The following is a 17,803-nucleotide window of genomic DNA, read 5'->3' as shown; positions in this document are numbered from 1 at the left end:
CTTGAAGGGAAGTCGCTAAGAAACCCTCTCTCCTCCCACCTTGCATTCTGAAGAGCCAGCTTTTTTTTTGTTAAAAGAGAAAAGGTGGAGGGAAGATACATGTAGCTGCATGTAATGTCTTAGGAGAGGCAGGCAAAGAGCAGCTGTTGTCTACTCGTGTGGCTGTTTTTGCCCATTAACCACAGCAATTATCACAAATGTTCCCTACTTCAGTGAAGCGGACATTTTTTTAAAGTGAATTTAGTATATCACCAAGCCATTCCCAGTTTTATATTCTTCAATCTTTCTTTAAGCCCATGAAGCTTCGCTGTGCAAGGAGCACCATGCTGATCATAATGAAAGCTGCATTCCTGAAGGAAATCACTGCCCCAATGTATCAAGCATCTCCTCTGGGGACACACGTGGAGGGTTTTGCTGTAAGTTCTAGCTCTAGCATTTTATTAAAATTATATATGCAACTAGAATTCCTTTTCCTCTTTTTAAAAATATTCTGTTTGTTGCATTATATACAATGCATTTTATAGCAGGGGTAGTCAACTTTTGGTCCTCCAGATGTTCATGGACTACAGTTCCCATGAGCCCCTGCCAGCATTTGCTGGCAGGGGCTCATGGGAATTGTAGTCCATGAACATCTGGAGGACCACAGGTTGATTTATAGGAAGACATGAGCATCCTCCTGAACCATTAAGGGTGGTAATTGTCAGTTTTTCTTTCTTGATGCAGCTCTTGGAGAGTAGAAACCCATTGCTCAAGGGGGGCAGGATTTGAAAGGGGAATGTGACAATGAATGTAGTTCCACAGATGTTGGCATCAAAAGGAACTGGAATGTTGTTTTTATAATTCAGTTCAGGACCCCTGCAGTTTCAAAATTCACATATGTGGTCGGAGTTCTAGTGATTCAGCAGAGCGGCTCAGGAAGGAGTCACAGGATCTTGGCTTCAACTCGTTTCTTCTGAAAGATGGAAGCAACGACACCAATGGTAATAGCATTAAATTATTATGCATTTGGTGGTCCTGTGGAAATTGTTTTGGAAATGTATTTTTAAAAACCGGTCACTAATTATAATGAATGATTGCACACATTCCCAGTGAAAATGTAGGAAATGTCAATGAAAGGAATACATTCAGAGTGTGCTGATGAACTGTGCTGATCAATGGTTCTTTTTTCAGTGTCCGTGTTCCCTTTTTAATCAGTGGAATTTTAATTCATTTTTATTACATTTGGAAAGAGATTTTGATCTTGGGCCCCTGAAGAACTGAGATTCCTGAAATGTACAATCCTGGCCCTTTTGTTGCAACAGCAGAAGTTGTAAGAGAGTGTTTTGTATTACAAAAACTTCTTTCTGTCAAAAGTTCTCTCCAGTGACATACCCTGCTGAGACTCAGTGCGGAGAATCTGTTAGCCTCAGGAAAAGTACAGCACAATCCCCCTCCCCCAGAGTAGGAATTCATTGTTGCTGCACAATATACAGAAAAATGGTTGGAAAAAAAAAGAATTGCAGAATAAAATCTGCATGTGCTTAAATTCTTCGAGGATTTGCACATTAATTGACAGTTGTATTTGCTTCATGTATTTTGATGGAGATGAGTCTTGTAATTGAAGAACAATTAGCATCTTATGATGGATTTTTCTAGTTTCTGTATTTCAAAAAAGGTCTTCTGATTCAGATGATTATCTGGTATTTGCAGAAGCAAAAATGGGAGTGGAATGCACAGAAAAATAATTCAAATGTGTGCAGAGCAGGCACCTACTAGATCAAGCCATCTTTCTGGAAGAGCTACTTTATCTGGAGGAAGGGTGTTTAGGTTGCAGGAAGACTTCAAACTAGAACCAAAAGGAAAAGTGGGCTATAAATATTTAAGTAAATAAACTTGAATGGTGGGCTGGGATAGGAGCCACCATGATATTTCTCCTCCTTTTGTTTCTATCTTTTTAGCACTGTGAGCCAACTCTGTGGATAGCCAATATCATGGGTAGTCAAACTGCGGACATCTGAAGGGCCACAGTTTGACTACCCCTGGCCAATACAGTCCCTCTGCTTAAGGCAGGAAAGGCACTACTCAAGGAGAAAGGCTATAGCAAGTTCCAGGAAGAATGTCCCTTTCAGTTGACCTTTGGCAGAAGCTGGGAAATGTTGGCTTAAGTTGGAAGCTGGGCTTTTGAAGTAGCAGTAATGGCTGTCCCTAAAGTCAAATCAGAGAGCTTCTCTACTTGAGGTTGGCATTTTTAGCAGAAGCCTAGAACTGCAGAAACACCTGTCCAGTTCCTATGACAGCTTTGGGGACTGCATGGGTGGAAGGAGGCTGCATCAAGAGATCTCCTTACATCTTTTGAACTTAAGGCTTTCAAGCTTCCTCACTGGCAGTAGAACAAGTAGAAGCATGAACTTCCAAGTACCATTATCAATTTGCATGCTACATCAGAGAGTGTAGGACCAATGGCAGGGGGAGCAATTCCTCTCACAGCTCACAGCCAGTTTGGTGTAGTGGTTAGGAGTGCGGACTTGTAATCTGGCATGCCAGGTTCGATTCTGCACTCCCCCACATGCAACCAGCTGGGTGACCTTGGGCTCGCCACGGCACTGATAAAACTGTTCTGACCGGGCAGTGATATCAGTGCTCTCTCAGCCTCACCCACCCCACAGGGTGTCTGTTGTGGGGAGAGGAATGGGAAGGTGACTGTAAGCCGCTTTGAGCCTCCTTCGGGTAGGGAAAAGCGGCATATAAGAACCAACTCTTCTTCTTCTTCTTCTTCTTCTTCTTTAAGGATTTTTCAGGAAGGGGATGGTGGAATTGGGCTTGGAAGACTTGCATCTGGAAGCATGCATTGTAGAAATTAATTTCATATGTATTGAATTAAAGTCAAATTGATTGCTGCATGAAATGTGAATTAACCAAAGGCTGCAAAAAAAAAACTTAGTAAGGAAAATTGTTCTGTATTTTCCTGCCTGATACCTTCAGGACATGTTAAGAATCCCAACATGACCATCACACTGAGATTAGTATCATTTTAAGGAACCATCCCTGCCCATTGGGATTTTGCTACATTGCCTTTTTGCTTCCTTGTATAAACCTTGTGTCCAAAATTTGTGGGTTGCATCTAAACCAAAGGTCTGGATTCAAAGAAGTCTTTCTGCTCATGTAAGGCTGCCAAGTTGGTTCTAATTCAAAACTCTGTAGCTATTAACCTATGCACATAGGTTTTTAATGTAAACATTACTATTTGAGCAAGTGTAACACAATAAATGAGGTTAGATATATTGCCCTAATATAATAGCTTAAGCTGCCCTAAATACTTAAAGATCAAAGATGAAAAGACACAACATGCATAGAAATTATACCATTACGATTGCTGGAAGACACCCAGCATTTTATAATTGGTTCAGTCTGGCTCTGTTTGATATTGCACATGCTGTTTGTGTCAAGTCACAAAGGGAGAACAAAGATCAGTAACCAAAATGGGAAAAAATGGTGACAAGTGAACCTCAGCATTCCTTGTTCTGAAATTCTGTCTGCAAATATTTCCTTTTCTAATGTTGTTCTCGTTCTCTCTTTCTCACTCACATACATACACACACACGCAATCAACCCAAAATCAGGGAGTAGAAAATTAATTCCATGAACACTAAATCTCCATTTTCTTAAATCACACTTGATTATAGAATGAGCAAGTGCTTTGAAGTATTCACGGGTACAATAAACTTTCTTTTTTGACCTTGGCTGACATTTTTCTAGTAGTGCCATTTGTATTTTCTAGGGTTTCTAGTAGGAACCCAACTAAAATAAATGGTTTACACCACAGGAGCACTTGGATGGGCCAAAGAGGCTGCTAGCTATTTACTGAATGGCTCATCCTGACCGAGAACACGGCTACTTCTTTGTTTATGAGATTTTATTTTCATTTCCCCTCATTGCTATAATTAGTAGCTTCACTGGATTTTCTGTCCCATTAGCAATTTGCCGACAGAGTGGACATTTTTTTAGCTGTGCATCAAATTATAGAATAATACACAGTAATGTAGCAGTGTTCAAAATGATGCCTCTAAAATGTTAATTGTGCAGCAGAGAACGTTTTTGGAGAGTTTGGAGGAAGGAGTAGATTCTTACGTCTCCAAAATATAGCAACATGTCGCATTTTGTTTCTATCCCAACAAGGTGTCATAATAGAAACTTGGTTAAAATGAAAAAAAAAGAAAGAAAATTGAAGTGTCACTATTTGACTCAAACCAAACAGCTTTGGCGATTGCTATCTGCATATAGCAGATGTAATATGGAAATAACCCCACTTCGGTGTGTGACTCTAACAGCAGTAACTAATTAGTCTTATGTTACCCTGGCCAAAATGCTACTCTTTGGGCACGTAAATGGCTTTGTCTTAGCATATACTCATCACTCTGACCTATAAAATTGGCCTTTTTAAAAACGCTAATCAGCACTGAGGGAAAGTGTAATGACATCTCTAAAATGAGAGTGAAATCCTGCTCTGAGTTAGCTCTCTCAAAGCGGAAGTCCCTATCAAAGTTTTTCAATATATGAATACAGGGGGATTAGCTGAACTGAATCTGAGAGCCAGTTTGGTGTAGTGGTTAGGCGTGCAGACTTCTAATCTGGCAAGCTGGGTTCGATTCCGTGCTCCCCCACAGGCAGCCAGATGGGCGACCTTGGGCTCGCCACGGCACTGATAAAGCTGCTCTGACCAAGCAGTGATATCAGGGCTGTCTCAGCCTCACCCACCTCACAGGGTGTGTGTTGTGGGGAGAGGAAAGGAAGGGGATTGTAAGCCACTCTGAGACTCCTGGTAGAGAAAAGCATAATATAAGAACCTGCTCTTCTCCTTCTCCTTCTCCTGAGTAGAGTTGGTGATGTGCTTGATCCCAGATTGCCGCAAACGGACATTCTGCTAGTGATGGGGCCTACTAGTGACCAATATTATGGTATGACAAAAGTCATGTTGCAGTACTGAAATTCCACACTAACTTTAATATGTGTCAGAGTTTCTTTAGGAAACTATATTGTCTTAATACAGCATTTCTCAACCTTTTTACCATTGAGAAACCCATGAAACATTCTTTAAGCTTTGAGAAACTCAGGAAGTTATATCAACAGGCCACACCTCCCTGCCACACCCATGGAAGTCACATGGCACTGACTTGCCGGAGGGCATTTACGCGATACCACAATGTTGGGTATGAACATAGCCACAGCTTTATTACCTCCCAACGGGAGGGTTGGCACAGCATGGGAGAGGGAGCCTGATCTAGCAGTCAGCAGACTGCCCCCAAAACCCGTAGAGTCCAGAGGTGCCCTGGGAATCCATACCATTCCCAGCCAGGATAGCAGATCCCCATGCCTTCTGAAATCTGCCTTTCCAGAAGCTACCTATGTGGGGGAGCCAATGGATGCCCATCTCATTTGGCTATTTCCCAGCCCCCTGGCAAATGAGCCCCTGGCCGCCCAGCAGGGTCAGCCACGCACGTTTATATACCACTTCATAGGAAGGCCCGAACCACAGGGAGTCTGATCGCGCACGGGAGTCCCTGCCAACAGGCTCCATCCCATGCAAACCCACAGCTGTGACAAATTACTGACCATGAAATCCCTCAGGAGACAGAACAAGGCTGTATTCACATTAACATAGGGTGGGTGGGTGGGAGGGAAGCTGCTTTTTGCGAGAGGCTCGGTACCTGCACATGTGGTGCCTTTTGTTTTACACAAGGAGAGTGATTGCTAGGCCTTAAGCCTCTGTGGTCAGGCTTTATATTTATTAACAAATCTCCAGCAGCAGATTCCGTGTGAATCTTTCTTTGTACTTTCACTCCTAATATTCTGGTCCTATAGGAAAGAAGACCCTAGAATTTCCTTTTGAATCCAGAATGAGGTAGAGGAAAGGTCAAAGGGCTATGGCTTTTACCTGATCAAAAGCACCCCAATATCAAAGTGGCTCTTGCACTACATTCCTGCTGCCTTGCCAATCAACTTAAATTAGCATTCACTGCAAGTATCTTTTATTGCCAAGGTCAAGTGACAAGAGAGGAGACCGAATGCAGGGCCCAGCAAAATGGGGGACTGAATAACATGTTTGGCAAAGAAGCAGCCCAAACAGAAATGCCTGACCTTGCTAGTGCCCTTTTGCCTGCAGTGCCATCTTCTTCCCTGTTTCATATAAAACGTTCCCCATATAATGAGTTCTGAATTTAGTGTCAAGGCAGGATGATATTCAATGAAGGGTGAACAGTAAGACTAACTAATAATGACAGATGGTTCTTAGAAAATTATGTGCTATCTCCTGAAAAGAACTAGGTAGACAAATGGTTCAGGAGTAAAAAAAGGGGGGGGAACATATATATTATAAAGAACAGGTGTCTTCTCTTTTATTTTTGATAGATAAAATAAGATATGGCTGATATAATTTGTTCTTTTAGGCCTCCATAGAAATGCTTTTCACCTCGAGCAAAAGGTTAAGATGAGTCAAAATTGGTTTCTGGTTTTAGTTGTAAACCAATGCGCTTTGTTAACTTGGTTGCACAGTATCCTAGCTAATGTATTGCTGCGGGATTGCGGTCCGGATTTTATACTGTAGATACAGCCTATTTCCTGCCATTTTCTGAAGAAATGGACATCTTTCTTTATTTCTTCTCCAGGTGTTATAAAAGTTTTAGTATTGGGGAAAGCAGTGTGCAGCAGATCATATGGGAGCACAGTTGGTATAAAAATAGTTGGATTTTAAAGATGAAAGGTGACAATCAAGATGGTAGCTTATGTCTTTAGACCAAAGCAACTATTTAGAAAAGCAATCAGAGGATAGAACTATTCTGCCTCTGCACATGTATATTATGTTTCTTGAAGTAAAGCGAGGAGGAAATTGTTAAGACTTCTCCCCCCCAAAAAACCTCTGAGACCTGATTGGCAGCCCCTTCACCTAAAACCTGCCTTCCAAAAATAGTGTAAAGCTTTGGAGCAGAATTTATGGACAAGCTAAGTAGGGTTGACAGCTCCAGGTTCAGAAATATCTGGAGATTTGCAGGTGGAGTTTGGGAGTGTATGGGGTTTACGGAAAGGAGGGACATCAGTACGGGATAACGCAATACAGTTCACTTTCCAAGGCAGGAGAAATGGGATAAGTGACAATAAATATTCCATCTGTGTAGTCTGATCTAGGAACAGAAAGTGTTCTGTGGGCTGGGAATAGTAATTCCAAATAGGTCTCCTTGAAAGTAGCTGCTGTTATTCAGTGGGACTTACTCTCATTAGGAATTGTTGCCATGATCTTGATCCAGGATCATGATAGAAATGCCAGATGCACTAGGGCTGCCAGCTCCAGAATGGGTAATTCCTGGAGATTTGGGGATGGAATAAGGGGAAGAATTTCAGTGGGCTATGGCACCATAGACCCCATCTTCCAAAGTGGCCAATTTATCAAAGTGAAATTATTTCTGTCTCCTGGCAATCAGTTGTAATTCTAGGAGATTTCCAGCCACCACCTGGGGGTTGGCAGGCCTAGGGGACAATTTTGAAGTTGATTCTTTAATTTCCAAGCCGTCTAGGTGCTCTAAGAACATTGCTCAGAGAAGGTACCTTGAATCAAGAGTATTCAGAACGGTTAATTTCCCAATTTAATTACCGGAAACCAATAATTCCTTAGCAGGCATTTTCTTTTTTCAGGTCAACATGAATGCATGCAAGGAAATGAGAGCACATTGCATGCAAGCATTCAGCTGAATGATTCCATGTGTCGTGGCTTTGAAGAGAACTGCCAGTTTCAGTTTGATTATTTGCTGGTGGAGAGAGGTGTCCTCAAGGCTGCATTTTATACCGCTAAGGTAAGGGGAAATATGTCGTTGTTTGAAGAAATGGTTAATCTTATTGTATCCCAACACCTTCTGTGGAGCCAATTCATTTTGCATGTAAATAAGGAAGAAACTTGGAAGAATGATACTGGTGCGTTTCAGGAAATACTGACTGTGATATGTAGAGGAATGTGTTGTGTGATTCCAGAATGATGATTTCAAAAAGTAATACTATGCACAGCAGGAGAAGGACATGTATAGGCAGAACCAGCCTTGGTTTTATCTGCAAAATGGGGAAAGAGTTGCAGCCACTATATGGTGACCCCTTGGGTTTTCCAGGACAGAGACATTCAGAGGTGGTTTGCCATTGCTTACTTCTGTGTTGGAATCCTGGGCTTTCTTGGTGGTCACCTATTCAGGTACAAACCAGGCCAATGATGCTTAGCACCCAAGATCTGATGAGATCAGGCTAGCCTTGGGGCCACCCATAGGGTTTCCAACACTGGGTTGGCGAATACCTGGAGATTTTGGGGGGTGGACCCTAAGGAGGGCAGTGTTTAGTGAGGAGAAGACCTTCAATGGGTATAATACCATAGAGTTCACCTTCAAAAGAGGCCATTCCCTCTAGGTGAGTTGATCTCAGGTGCCTGGAGATCAGTTTTCATCCCAAAAGATCCCCAGCCAACACCTAGCAGTTGGGCACCATAGCCATCCAGGTCAGGGTGGGACAAAGGGAAGGAAAATAGTGAAATTCCACATGTCCAGTATGGATCCTTTGCATTTTTCTAGTGCCAGATGCTGCCAGGAGTATATAACACAAGCATGGGCTTTCTCCGTAGGCAGGCAAAGATTTTATGCAATGAATCCCCGGAGTAGGTATTACATTCCATCTCTTCTTTTCAGCCTTTTAGCACAAGCCTTTCAGGCTTCAGTCACCAGGCTCCTCTGACATTCTCAATAGCATTACTCCATGCCGTAAGCCGTTAATCACGAATGTAAAATACCCTAGCGAGCTCTTTGGCTTGGATGCTTGCTACCTTGTTGTTGTTTTTTCAGTGGAAGCTGGAAAAAAAAAATTACCGTAGCCTACAGCCCAGGACACTGATCTCTTGATAATGAATGTGCAAGCCTTACAAAAAACACATTCCAGAATTGAGCCACAAAGGCATTGCGAAAGTAGTTTCAAGGATGGTAGCCAATGGAACTGTGGGAGAGCATGGTAGTGTTCCGAATGCTCTGACACTTAGATGATCTATCACCAAATTACCTACTGTTTCTTCCCAAAAGACGTGAAGAGCGTTATCTAAGGCACTGTGATTTGAAACAAGTCTAAATGAGGCTTTCTGACCTGGAGCTATTATAAGAGAGTTGGGGGTGGGGGCTTGGGGGGCTCTCACCTCTTGAATCTGCTTGAACTTGGCTAACTATCTCACTGCTGAGTGTAAGGTCTTCCAATGATTTTTTTTTAGACTCCAAATGCAATAATTGGGTTTCATCCCAATTCCTAGGGCATCAGTGTGTTTGTTTTTTAACTCAGACTCGCATCCTGCTTGCAAGCCTTGGAAGCAGCCTGGTTTTGCGCTGCTGAGGCAGAGCTGTTTTTTTTCAACCTGCAAATGAATCAGAGAACACTGACAAATTGAAGTAACTATCAGGGCACAGAGAGAACTCATTTTCTGCCCTGTGTGCACATAGATCCAACAGCAATGCTTTGAGGTATCGTGAGGTGATAAAACTTCTGAGTTGTCAGCAATTGTCTGGTGCTGGAACAGGAGTGAGCAGATTTCCCCTCTTTTTTAGTGTATACCGTTGTGCGCTGGGTTTAAAACAAATTCCAGAATTGGAGCAAGCACAGTTGGATGCAGGTGTTAGTTGCTTGGGCTCATTGGCAACTCTTCCACCCTTCATTACTGATGGGGTCATATACATTTGATGCAGCGGTGATGCAGGTGTATCAAATTGCTAGGCGGCCAACATGGCTGCTTTCTTGGGATACAGAATATAAGCCAGCAACACTAAATGTGAGAGCTGGTTGTTTGTTTTTTTGTTCATCCTCAGACATTTTATCTGAAGAGGATGCAGGTCATTGCATTTCTCTCGGGTATCCCAGTTGCAGTAACACAGGAGAAATTTCCAGCTATATGTCTTGCATGCGCAATCCAGCAGACATTAAGGGGATTTTGGATGAATAAATGGCCTGATAATGCAAAATCAATGGCATAATAATGCAAAATAATGCCTTGATGCACTCTAATCACAAAATAATGCCTTGAGATGCTTCAATTACAAAATCAGCTACTTGTTCCAGAAAAGGTTTGGTTCCACATTCCCCCACATGCAGCCAGCTGGGTGACCATGGGCTCACCATAGCACTGATAAAGCTGTTCTGACTGAGCAGTAATATCAGCGCTCTCTCAGCCTTACCTACTTCACAGGGTGTCTGTTGTGGGGAGAGGAGAGGGAAGGCGACTGTAAGCAGTTCTGAGATTCTTTCCAGTAGAGAAAAGCAGCATATAAGAACGAACTCTTCTTCTACAGAGGCCATCTACAGTGTCCTTCCACTCCACCCCGCAATCTAGCACCCATTGTATTTCTGAATGCAACAAGCTTGGTCCCTAGTAATAACAATAAACAACATTATGGAATGATAAAACACTGGGGAGAACAATAAATCAACCTTTACTGATGGCCCAGTGGCATGGCTGAGTCTGCAGTGATAGTCAGAGGAGGGAGGCTTGGGAGGAGGGGTGATGGAAAGGGGTGGTTTGGGTTGATCCGATCTAAATGCCTGGCAGAGGAACTCCCTTTTGCCAGCCCTGTGGAACTGTTCAAGCATCTAATTATAATAACTAATTGCACATATGTAATAAGATAAGACTGTAATAATGAGAAAGGATAGGGTTAACATTTTATTTTGTTGCAATGATGAGTGGCCTTCAATAACCTAGCACCAGGCTTGAAGTGTTTTAGTCTATTCATTCAGAATATGGAAAATTTCTAAATATCTGTTTAGAAGTATTGGTAGAGAGTAATGTCTTTTAACCTCAAGCCTTCAGGGGGGAGGGGGCGGTATCTTTTTTTGTATGCCTTGCATTGTGGTACATTTTCCATTTACATGGATATCTCTTGATAATTGCTTAATTATTATGGCTAATTACAAATGTGTTGCCTTCCCTAGAGCCCATGCAATCAGCACAGTAAATACTGCAGAGCAACCCCTCCCTGCACAGATAACTAAATGACTCTTAGCCACCACTGAGGGGATAGAAGGTCTGTTCTAATTATGGCTTGAAAGGCGAGGAAGATTTGTTTACAGGAACCACAGGTAGGCGGTTCCTTTTAGAACTTAAAAATGCCGTGTTCTCATACTGTCAGGATGAACCCTTGATGTTGTGGAAAGCCAGCGCAACAACTAAGAATGAATGGGTGAAAGTCAAGATACAGCTTCCAGCAGGTGTTGAAAAAGGAAAGGTAAGCAAGAAGAATGCAAGCAATCTAACTGAGAAAGAGCCGAGCAATTGCATGCACTTTGCTGCCAGTATTGAAGTGCTTTCCTTCTTCTTGAACAGAAGAATCTCCTAGCATAGGGGTAGTCAAACTGTGGTCCTCCAGGTGTCCATGGACTACAATTCCCATGAGCCCCTGCCAGCATTTGCTCATGGGAATTGTAGTCCATGGACATCTGGAGGACCACATGTTGACTACCCCTGTCCTAGCATATCTGGCAGGAGATTCTTAGTATCAGAGAAATGGGGTAGCTCCCTGTGTTCAAAAGTGCTTTGAGTTGCATCCATTGAATGTGCAGCTTTTACTCTGGGCTGAACCCATTGCTTGATAGCTGAGCCCTGAGCATCTGGAGACAAGGGAACAGGAGCTGGTCTCCATATTCCCTCTTGGCCATAAATCAAAAAACCCTGAGGAAAAACCAGCTCATGAGCAACCAAAGTTCATCACAACACAGGAATATCGTCAACCTAATTATAACATGTTGCAACCTGAGAAAGTGACCTTGTACCCTTCTAGAGTAAAGTGAGCCACCATATGCATCTCCTTTCCCTTCAGCCCCTAGCTTAGACCTCTCCTGGCTCTTCCTTATTCCTTGTGCCATCTGAAGTATGCAGCTATCTAGAGTGAGATGACAACTGGGCCTGCCAGTTCTGCAGCAGCATTAAGTTCTCTGTTAGAGGACAGAATGGAATTTCAGAAACTATGAGCACACCAGATGCATTGGTAACATGCTGGGGGTAACTTTGTCTTTGGATTGTTCCTGTCACAAAACAATATCTAGCATTAAAAAAACCCTACAGCAGTGGTCCCCAACCTTTCTGAGGTTGGGGACCAGCAGGGCGCCCACGCATCGGGCCGCACCTGCGGGCAGCGCCCCCGCATCGGGCCGCGCCCGCGAGCCATGCCCGCACATCGGGCCGCGCCCCTGCGGGCACGGCTCGGCCCCGATTCCCTCTCCCCGCCCTCCCGCAGTAAGTAGCTTCCCGGGCCGCAAGCTTGCGGCCTGGGAAGTTTTTTACTGCGGGGAGGAGGGGCAGGGAGAGGGAGCCGCGGCCCGGCGCCATGGCCTTTGCGGCCATGTTAATCTCTCTCTGTTTCTCCTTTTTGACAATGGTGAAATGCACGTCTTAGATAGAGAAAGCAATAATAATTGCTTGCAAAAATCCAGTGGTGTTGACCTACATATCAAAGGTGATGCATTACTTTAGCAGGACTGATTAGAAGGTTGGCTAGTAAAACATGGAATCCAGGGACAAAAATAATTTAAAATCTTATGGTATATCTCACCTTTGCTTTAGTATTATATTTTGTCTTAAATAACAGTGAAATGCCCTTTTTTCCCTCTCTGGAGTGCTAATTTGCAACCCAAAGATCCACCCCATCTAGAGACCATCAAACCTTCTCAGAGAGCAGAACATTCTGGTCTTCCACCTTGGGACAAATAATTCCTAATACATCAATTAAAACACGGGTCATGCACATTAACATTTGCATGGGCTACAGCTTTCCTAGTGCCCAGTATCAAGACAGCCTTATGTATAATTAATGGATAGAGAAGTCATATCAAATAAACACAAACACTCTAACTAGTCTTATTCATGCACAAGTATTTCCAATTTGTTTAAATAGTTCTGTAGCCATGAAACATTAATGATTCTCCCAGCTTGTGTTGGAAGGAACAACCCAAAGCAAGATCAGCTCGATCTGTCTGGATAACTTTCGTTTTATGGATAATAAGATACCAGAGCTACCCACGGTTTGTTCTGCTGAAGAATTTGCCTGTGCCAATGGTCATTGCATTGATAGCACTTTGGCCTGTGATTATCAGTTGGACTGCTTGGATGGAAGTGATGAAAGTTCAGCGGCTTGTGGTAAGTTAAAGCTCTTGATTCAGGTTACCAAACAGAGATGTGAAAAGCCATTTGGCCTAGTGATAAGACTAAATTATAGAGACTAAATTTTGTTAAATAAAATGATTTACAAAACAAGAATTGCTAGAGCTTCAAGGAATTTTCTGTAGCTCAGATTTATGAGTAAAAGCTAGCATTTTCAATGATGCACAGTGTAAACGAGTTGAGAATGTTAATCCCTTTGCTATCATATTTAGCATTATTTCCTCACTAGTTGCTGTTGATTCTTTCTTCTACGATTGGTACATCATACTCTAAATGGGTTGATCTTGCAACGTACATAGCCACACAAAGACAATGACCTGTGTGCTGATGCTATTATGGGATAATTACAGCACTTAGGGTGGAGATATTTTAAACAACTCAATCAATCTTTTTGAGAGAAGTGATGGAAAAGTAGTTGAGAAGTAGAGATGCATGGGAAACTATCAGAAGTTTCCATTTAGCTCTCCAGAGACGCGCATACTCCCCAACAAATTTCATTAGTCTCAGCAAAAAAGTCATCAAATACAAATCTAATTAAAATTCAGATGAAGTATTTCCAGAGTAGTTTCCAAATTTGTGCAAACTTGTTTATACTTTAGGTACACTGAACATGTGCATTCATCTCCCCACCCCCTTTTAAAAAGATTTCATGTGCTAGACCCCAGATTTGTGAAGATAAACCTATTCAGGCTCAGTTGGATTGTGTCTGGGGACAGTCAATCAATATGCTGCTGGCCACCCTCCTTAAATGAACTATAGAATCTGAGGAGGGATAGATCCTGAGGTGGGAAAGGGCAGGATAAAAATGTAATCCACAGAAATATTTGCTTGATGAGAACTACCAAAGGAAATCTGTCATAAGCACTTGTTATTTAATTATGCTTTCCAAATAAATCTTTTATGAGAGCCTACATGTTCATCTCAAAAGTCTAATGAACACAGTCTCTCTGGTCTCTCCACATCCATCTCATGTGGATCTTCACACCATTTATGAAAGTTTTCTGAGCAATACTTTGGATGTATTACTTTTTTTAAGTATCTAATTGAAAACCTTTCTAAGTACACTGGTAGATATTCTGTTAGCTACTTGTATACAGCTTCCCTTGGTACTTTCCTGTTGACAGGGTGTTCTCCTAATAGTAAACTAGCCACACTGAATGCTGGATGACTCTAGAAGCATTACTGTTACCTGGTTATACCTTAACAAAAATTGAATCCAATGGCAGCTTTAAGACCAACAAAGATTTATTCAAGGTGTGAGCTTTTGAGCGCATGCTGGAGCCTTCAATAAATCTTAAAGGTACTATTGGACACAATTTTTGCTGTCCTGCTTCAGACCAACACAGCTACCCACTTGAATCTATCCTTGTTGATACCTTGCTTTATTCACTTACTGCTCTTCTCCCTTTTGGGGCAACACAAAGAACAACAACAACAAAACACACTGTTCTTGCACCTTTATTAATTTACTTGACAAAATAAATCCGTAAGGTATTCACTAGTAGAAGTAAATACACCCGCCAGCAGCTCCTGGGTTGATGCCGCTTTCTGCCATCTTGTCTTGCTTGAGGCCTCAGACAGAATTGTTTGTTAATTTCTGTTTTACCATGTGGCCAACTATTTATAGCCTTGTCCTGCTTGTCCCACTCTTAGAGCCTAGTCCAGTAGATAGTTTCAACTCACCACCTTGATGAAGGAGTAGTTAGCCTCACTACCACTCTATGCACGATCTCCCTGGCTTTTGTAGCCTCCACCACTTCTTTCCTTTGCTCATCCCCATTGCAGTCATTGCTCCCCACTGATCAGCTATTTGGACTCATGGAATTGTAGTCCATGGACATCTGGAGAGCCACAGTCTGGCTACCCCTGCACTAGATCTATCCAGATTGTGGCACAGGTGAGGGATATGAGACTTGAGAATGGATGAGGAAAAGAAGTAATATGCTTGAAAGTAATAGATACAAAAGCTAAGTTGGATAAAAGTTTAGTTTTAAATTTCAAGAACCTGAATCAAGTTAAAAAAAATAACCTCCAACAAAAACAAAGGAAATATTATGTACAGCCAAATTATTTATGCATCTAAGATGATCACCAATTGATTACCAAACTCTTATCAGCTTTCTCCATCATGGCTTTAAGACCAGCAGAGGTTCTGGTCTGGAAGGAAGGATAGAAGCAGGCAAGGAGAAGTCTCCAGTTAGTTGTCAGCAGGCTTGGGCCTCATGTAAAAATGTTGATGAATATTAATCTGTTGGGGGCTCTTTCCATAATAAGCAAAAGCCTGTGGACTGAGCTCATATAGTCTGCAAAGGCAGAAGCGTGTATCCAAACAAATGTCAATCAATCGTGACTTTTGTTTCAAAAATATGTGCTTATAGGAAAGAAAAAGCTTCTTCAGGAGGGGGGGGGTACCCTGTGGCATTTAAAATGTAGGATTCAATCATTCATCTTGCAAAAATAGCATGCATAATGCTATATTAGTATTTGACACACGCACATAGAAAGGATTGTAATTACTATTAGGAAACAGTGAGCTGCTTCCAACTCTGTATTTAATAAGCAAAATAAAATGTTCTACACACCCATGGTTATACAATTGCCATAGCTAATAGCTAGCATAATAAAAAAGACCTTTTATTATTTTATTTGGTCACAAGCAGCCTTCTGAATGGCATAATCATTTGCTGACTGATATGTTAAGTGTTAAGTGAAGAGCCTCTTGTGGTGCAGAGTGGTAAGGCAGCAGACATGCAGTCTGAAAGCTCTGCCCATGAGGCTGGGAGTTCAATCCCAGCAGCCAGCTCAAGGTTGACTCAGCCTTCCATCCTTCCGAGGTCGGTAAAATGAATACCCAGCTTGCTGGGGGGTAAACGGTAATGACTGGGGAAGGCACTAGCAAACCACCCCGTATTGAGTCTGCCATGAAAGCGCCCAACCGTACTCATTACTGCCTGCCTACCCACAGTGACCCCAATTTCATGCCTTAGTGATTCCTCCTACCAAAAATCTCCAGATTCCAATCTGACCTGGAGGAAATTCATCTACCATTCCACAGGGGTGATCAGCAATTCCCTGGTTGTGCCAGGAAGGGCCACAAGAGACAAACATAGGCACATTCCTTCCTGTCCATCCACTAACAATCTGCCTCACTTCATGAAATCAGCATTTCTGTGAGGTGGCTATATAGCCTCTGCTTAAAAACTTCCAAAGAAGGGGAACCCACCTCTTCCTGAGGAAGTCTGTTCCACTGAGGAACCGCTCTAACTGTCAGGAACTTCTTCCAGATGTTTAGCCGAAAATTCTTTTGAATTAATTTCAGCCCATTGGTTCTGATCTGACCCTCTGGGGCAACAGAGAACAACTCTGCTCCACCTTCTCTATGACAGCCCTTCAATTGATTGGAAATGGTTATCATATCACCAGCTTCCCCTGGTCCTCTCATTCCCTATCATTTATAATAAGCTAAAGTCCACATATGTCACAGAGCTTTTGAGGAGAAGAGATGATAGAGTGGGAGTAGGAAAAGACAGATGAAGTCATGGCTATCTTGTCAGCAACCTTGTGACTATGGTTGAATGAATGATCTCCATTATGTTTCTTTTTTGTCAACATGTTCAGTTCTCTACTTCTGGTTTTGTAGATTCCTTTGTTCTGTATTTGCATATTGCATATTTTTATACACAGTTTATACAGTATTCATTCATACATACAGTATACATTATTTATGGCTAAAATACTGGAGAACAAATCATGTTGGAAATGCATATATTGTATGGGGGAAAGTAAGTGTGAGCAAATAGAAATGGCACAGAATAAAGAATTGGGCTCAATTTGCTCAAGGGAGAATGGAAACCTAAGTCTGGATTTAGAGTCTGACATGGCAGAGATCATGAATGCAAAAGCATCCTCGACTTTCTCTTCCCCTCTGTCTCCTCAATACAGATCCAAAATACCGGTCGTCTTAGGACTGTTCTGCCACGACACGGGAGGGATGGGTATTAACTGAAGTCTCTGATAAATACAGACAGTGGGAGAAGCCATTTTAGTAGCCTGAATGCAGAGCATTCAGTTTCAAGATTGGTATTAAGCTTCTTAGTTTGCATCTCATGAAATGATTCCCTTGGAAACACACAGTCTGAGTCTTACTGGCAGCAGATATGAAGGGGAAAACTCCCAACAGCCAGGCATATGCTCTACCATCTGTGGATCATATTTTCCTGCAAAATGAGTAATCAGAATGTAAGAGAGCCAGCTTGGTGTAGTGGTTAGGAATGCGGACTTCTAATTTGGCGAGCCACATTTGATTCCCTACTCCTCCTCCACATGCAGCCAGCTGGGTGACCTTGGGCTTGCCATGGCACTGATAAAGTTGTTCTGACAGAGCAGGAATATCAGGGCTGTCTCAGCCCTTACCCACCTCACAGGGTGTCTGTTGTGGGGAGAGGAAAGGGAAAGCGATTGTAAGCCACTTTGAGTCTCCTTCGGGTAGAAAAAAGTGGCATATAAGAATCAATTCTTCTTCTAGTCTTCTGTGCTGCTTAATCTTTGATTATAGTTCTCTGTCTAAATGAGTGCTAATCTAAATCTCTACTGATATTTTAAGCTAGAGAAACA

The 17,803-nt window shown here is 42.4% G+C and overlaps 1 protein-coding gene across 1 annotated transcript in view; it reads left to right on the top strand.

Moving 5' to 3' along the window:
• Window positions 1–17,803, top strand: part of MALRD1 (MAM and LDL receptor class A domain containing 1) — a 245,776-nt gene that overhangs the window by 15,388 nt on the left and 212,585 nt on the right. The window contains exons 6-10 of the mRNA XM_077304219.1: window positions 294–416; window positions 846–980; window positions 7,663–7,820; window positions 11,163–11,258; window positions 12,958–13,165. Coding sequence (XP_077160334.1) covers window positions 294–416; window positions 846–980; window positions 7,663–7,820; window positions 11,163–11,258; window positions 12,958–13,165 — 720 coding nt within the window. The remainder of the gene's footprint in view (window positions 1–293; window positions 417–845; window positions 981–7,662; window positions 7,821–11,162; window positions 11,259–12,957; window positions 13,166–17,803) is intronic.

This window comes from Paroedura picta, chromosome 11 (assembly GCF_049243985.1).
Source record: "Paroedura picta isolate Pp20150507F chromosome 11, Ppicta_v3.0, whole genome shotgun sequence".
Lineage (NCBI taxonomy): Eukaryota > Metazoa > Chordata > Lepidosauria > Squamata > Gekkonidae > Paroedura > Paroedura picta.
The sequence above is the reverse complement of the archived record's forward strand: the minus strand, read 5'-3'. Positions and strand labels throughout refer to the sequence as shown.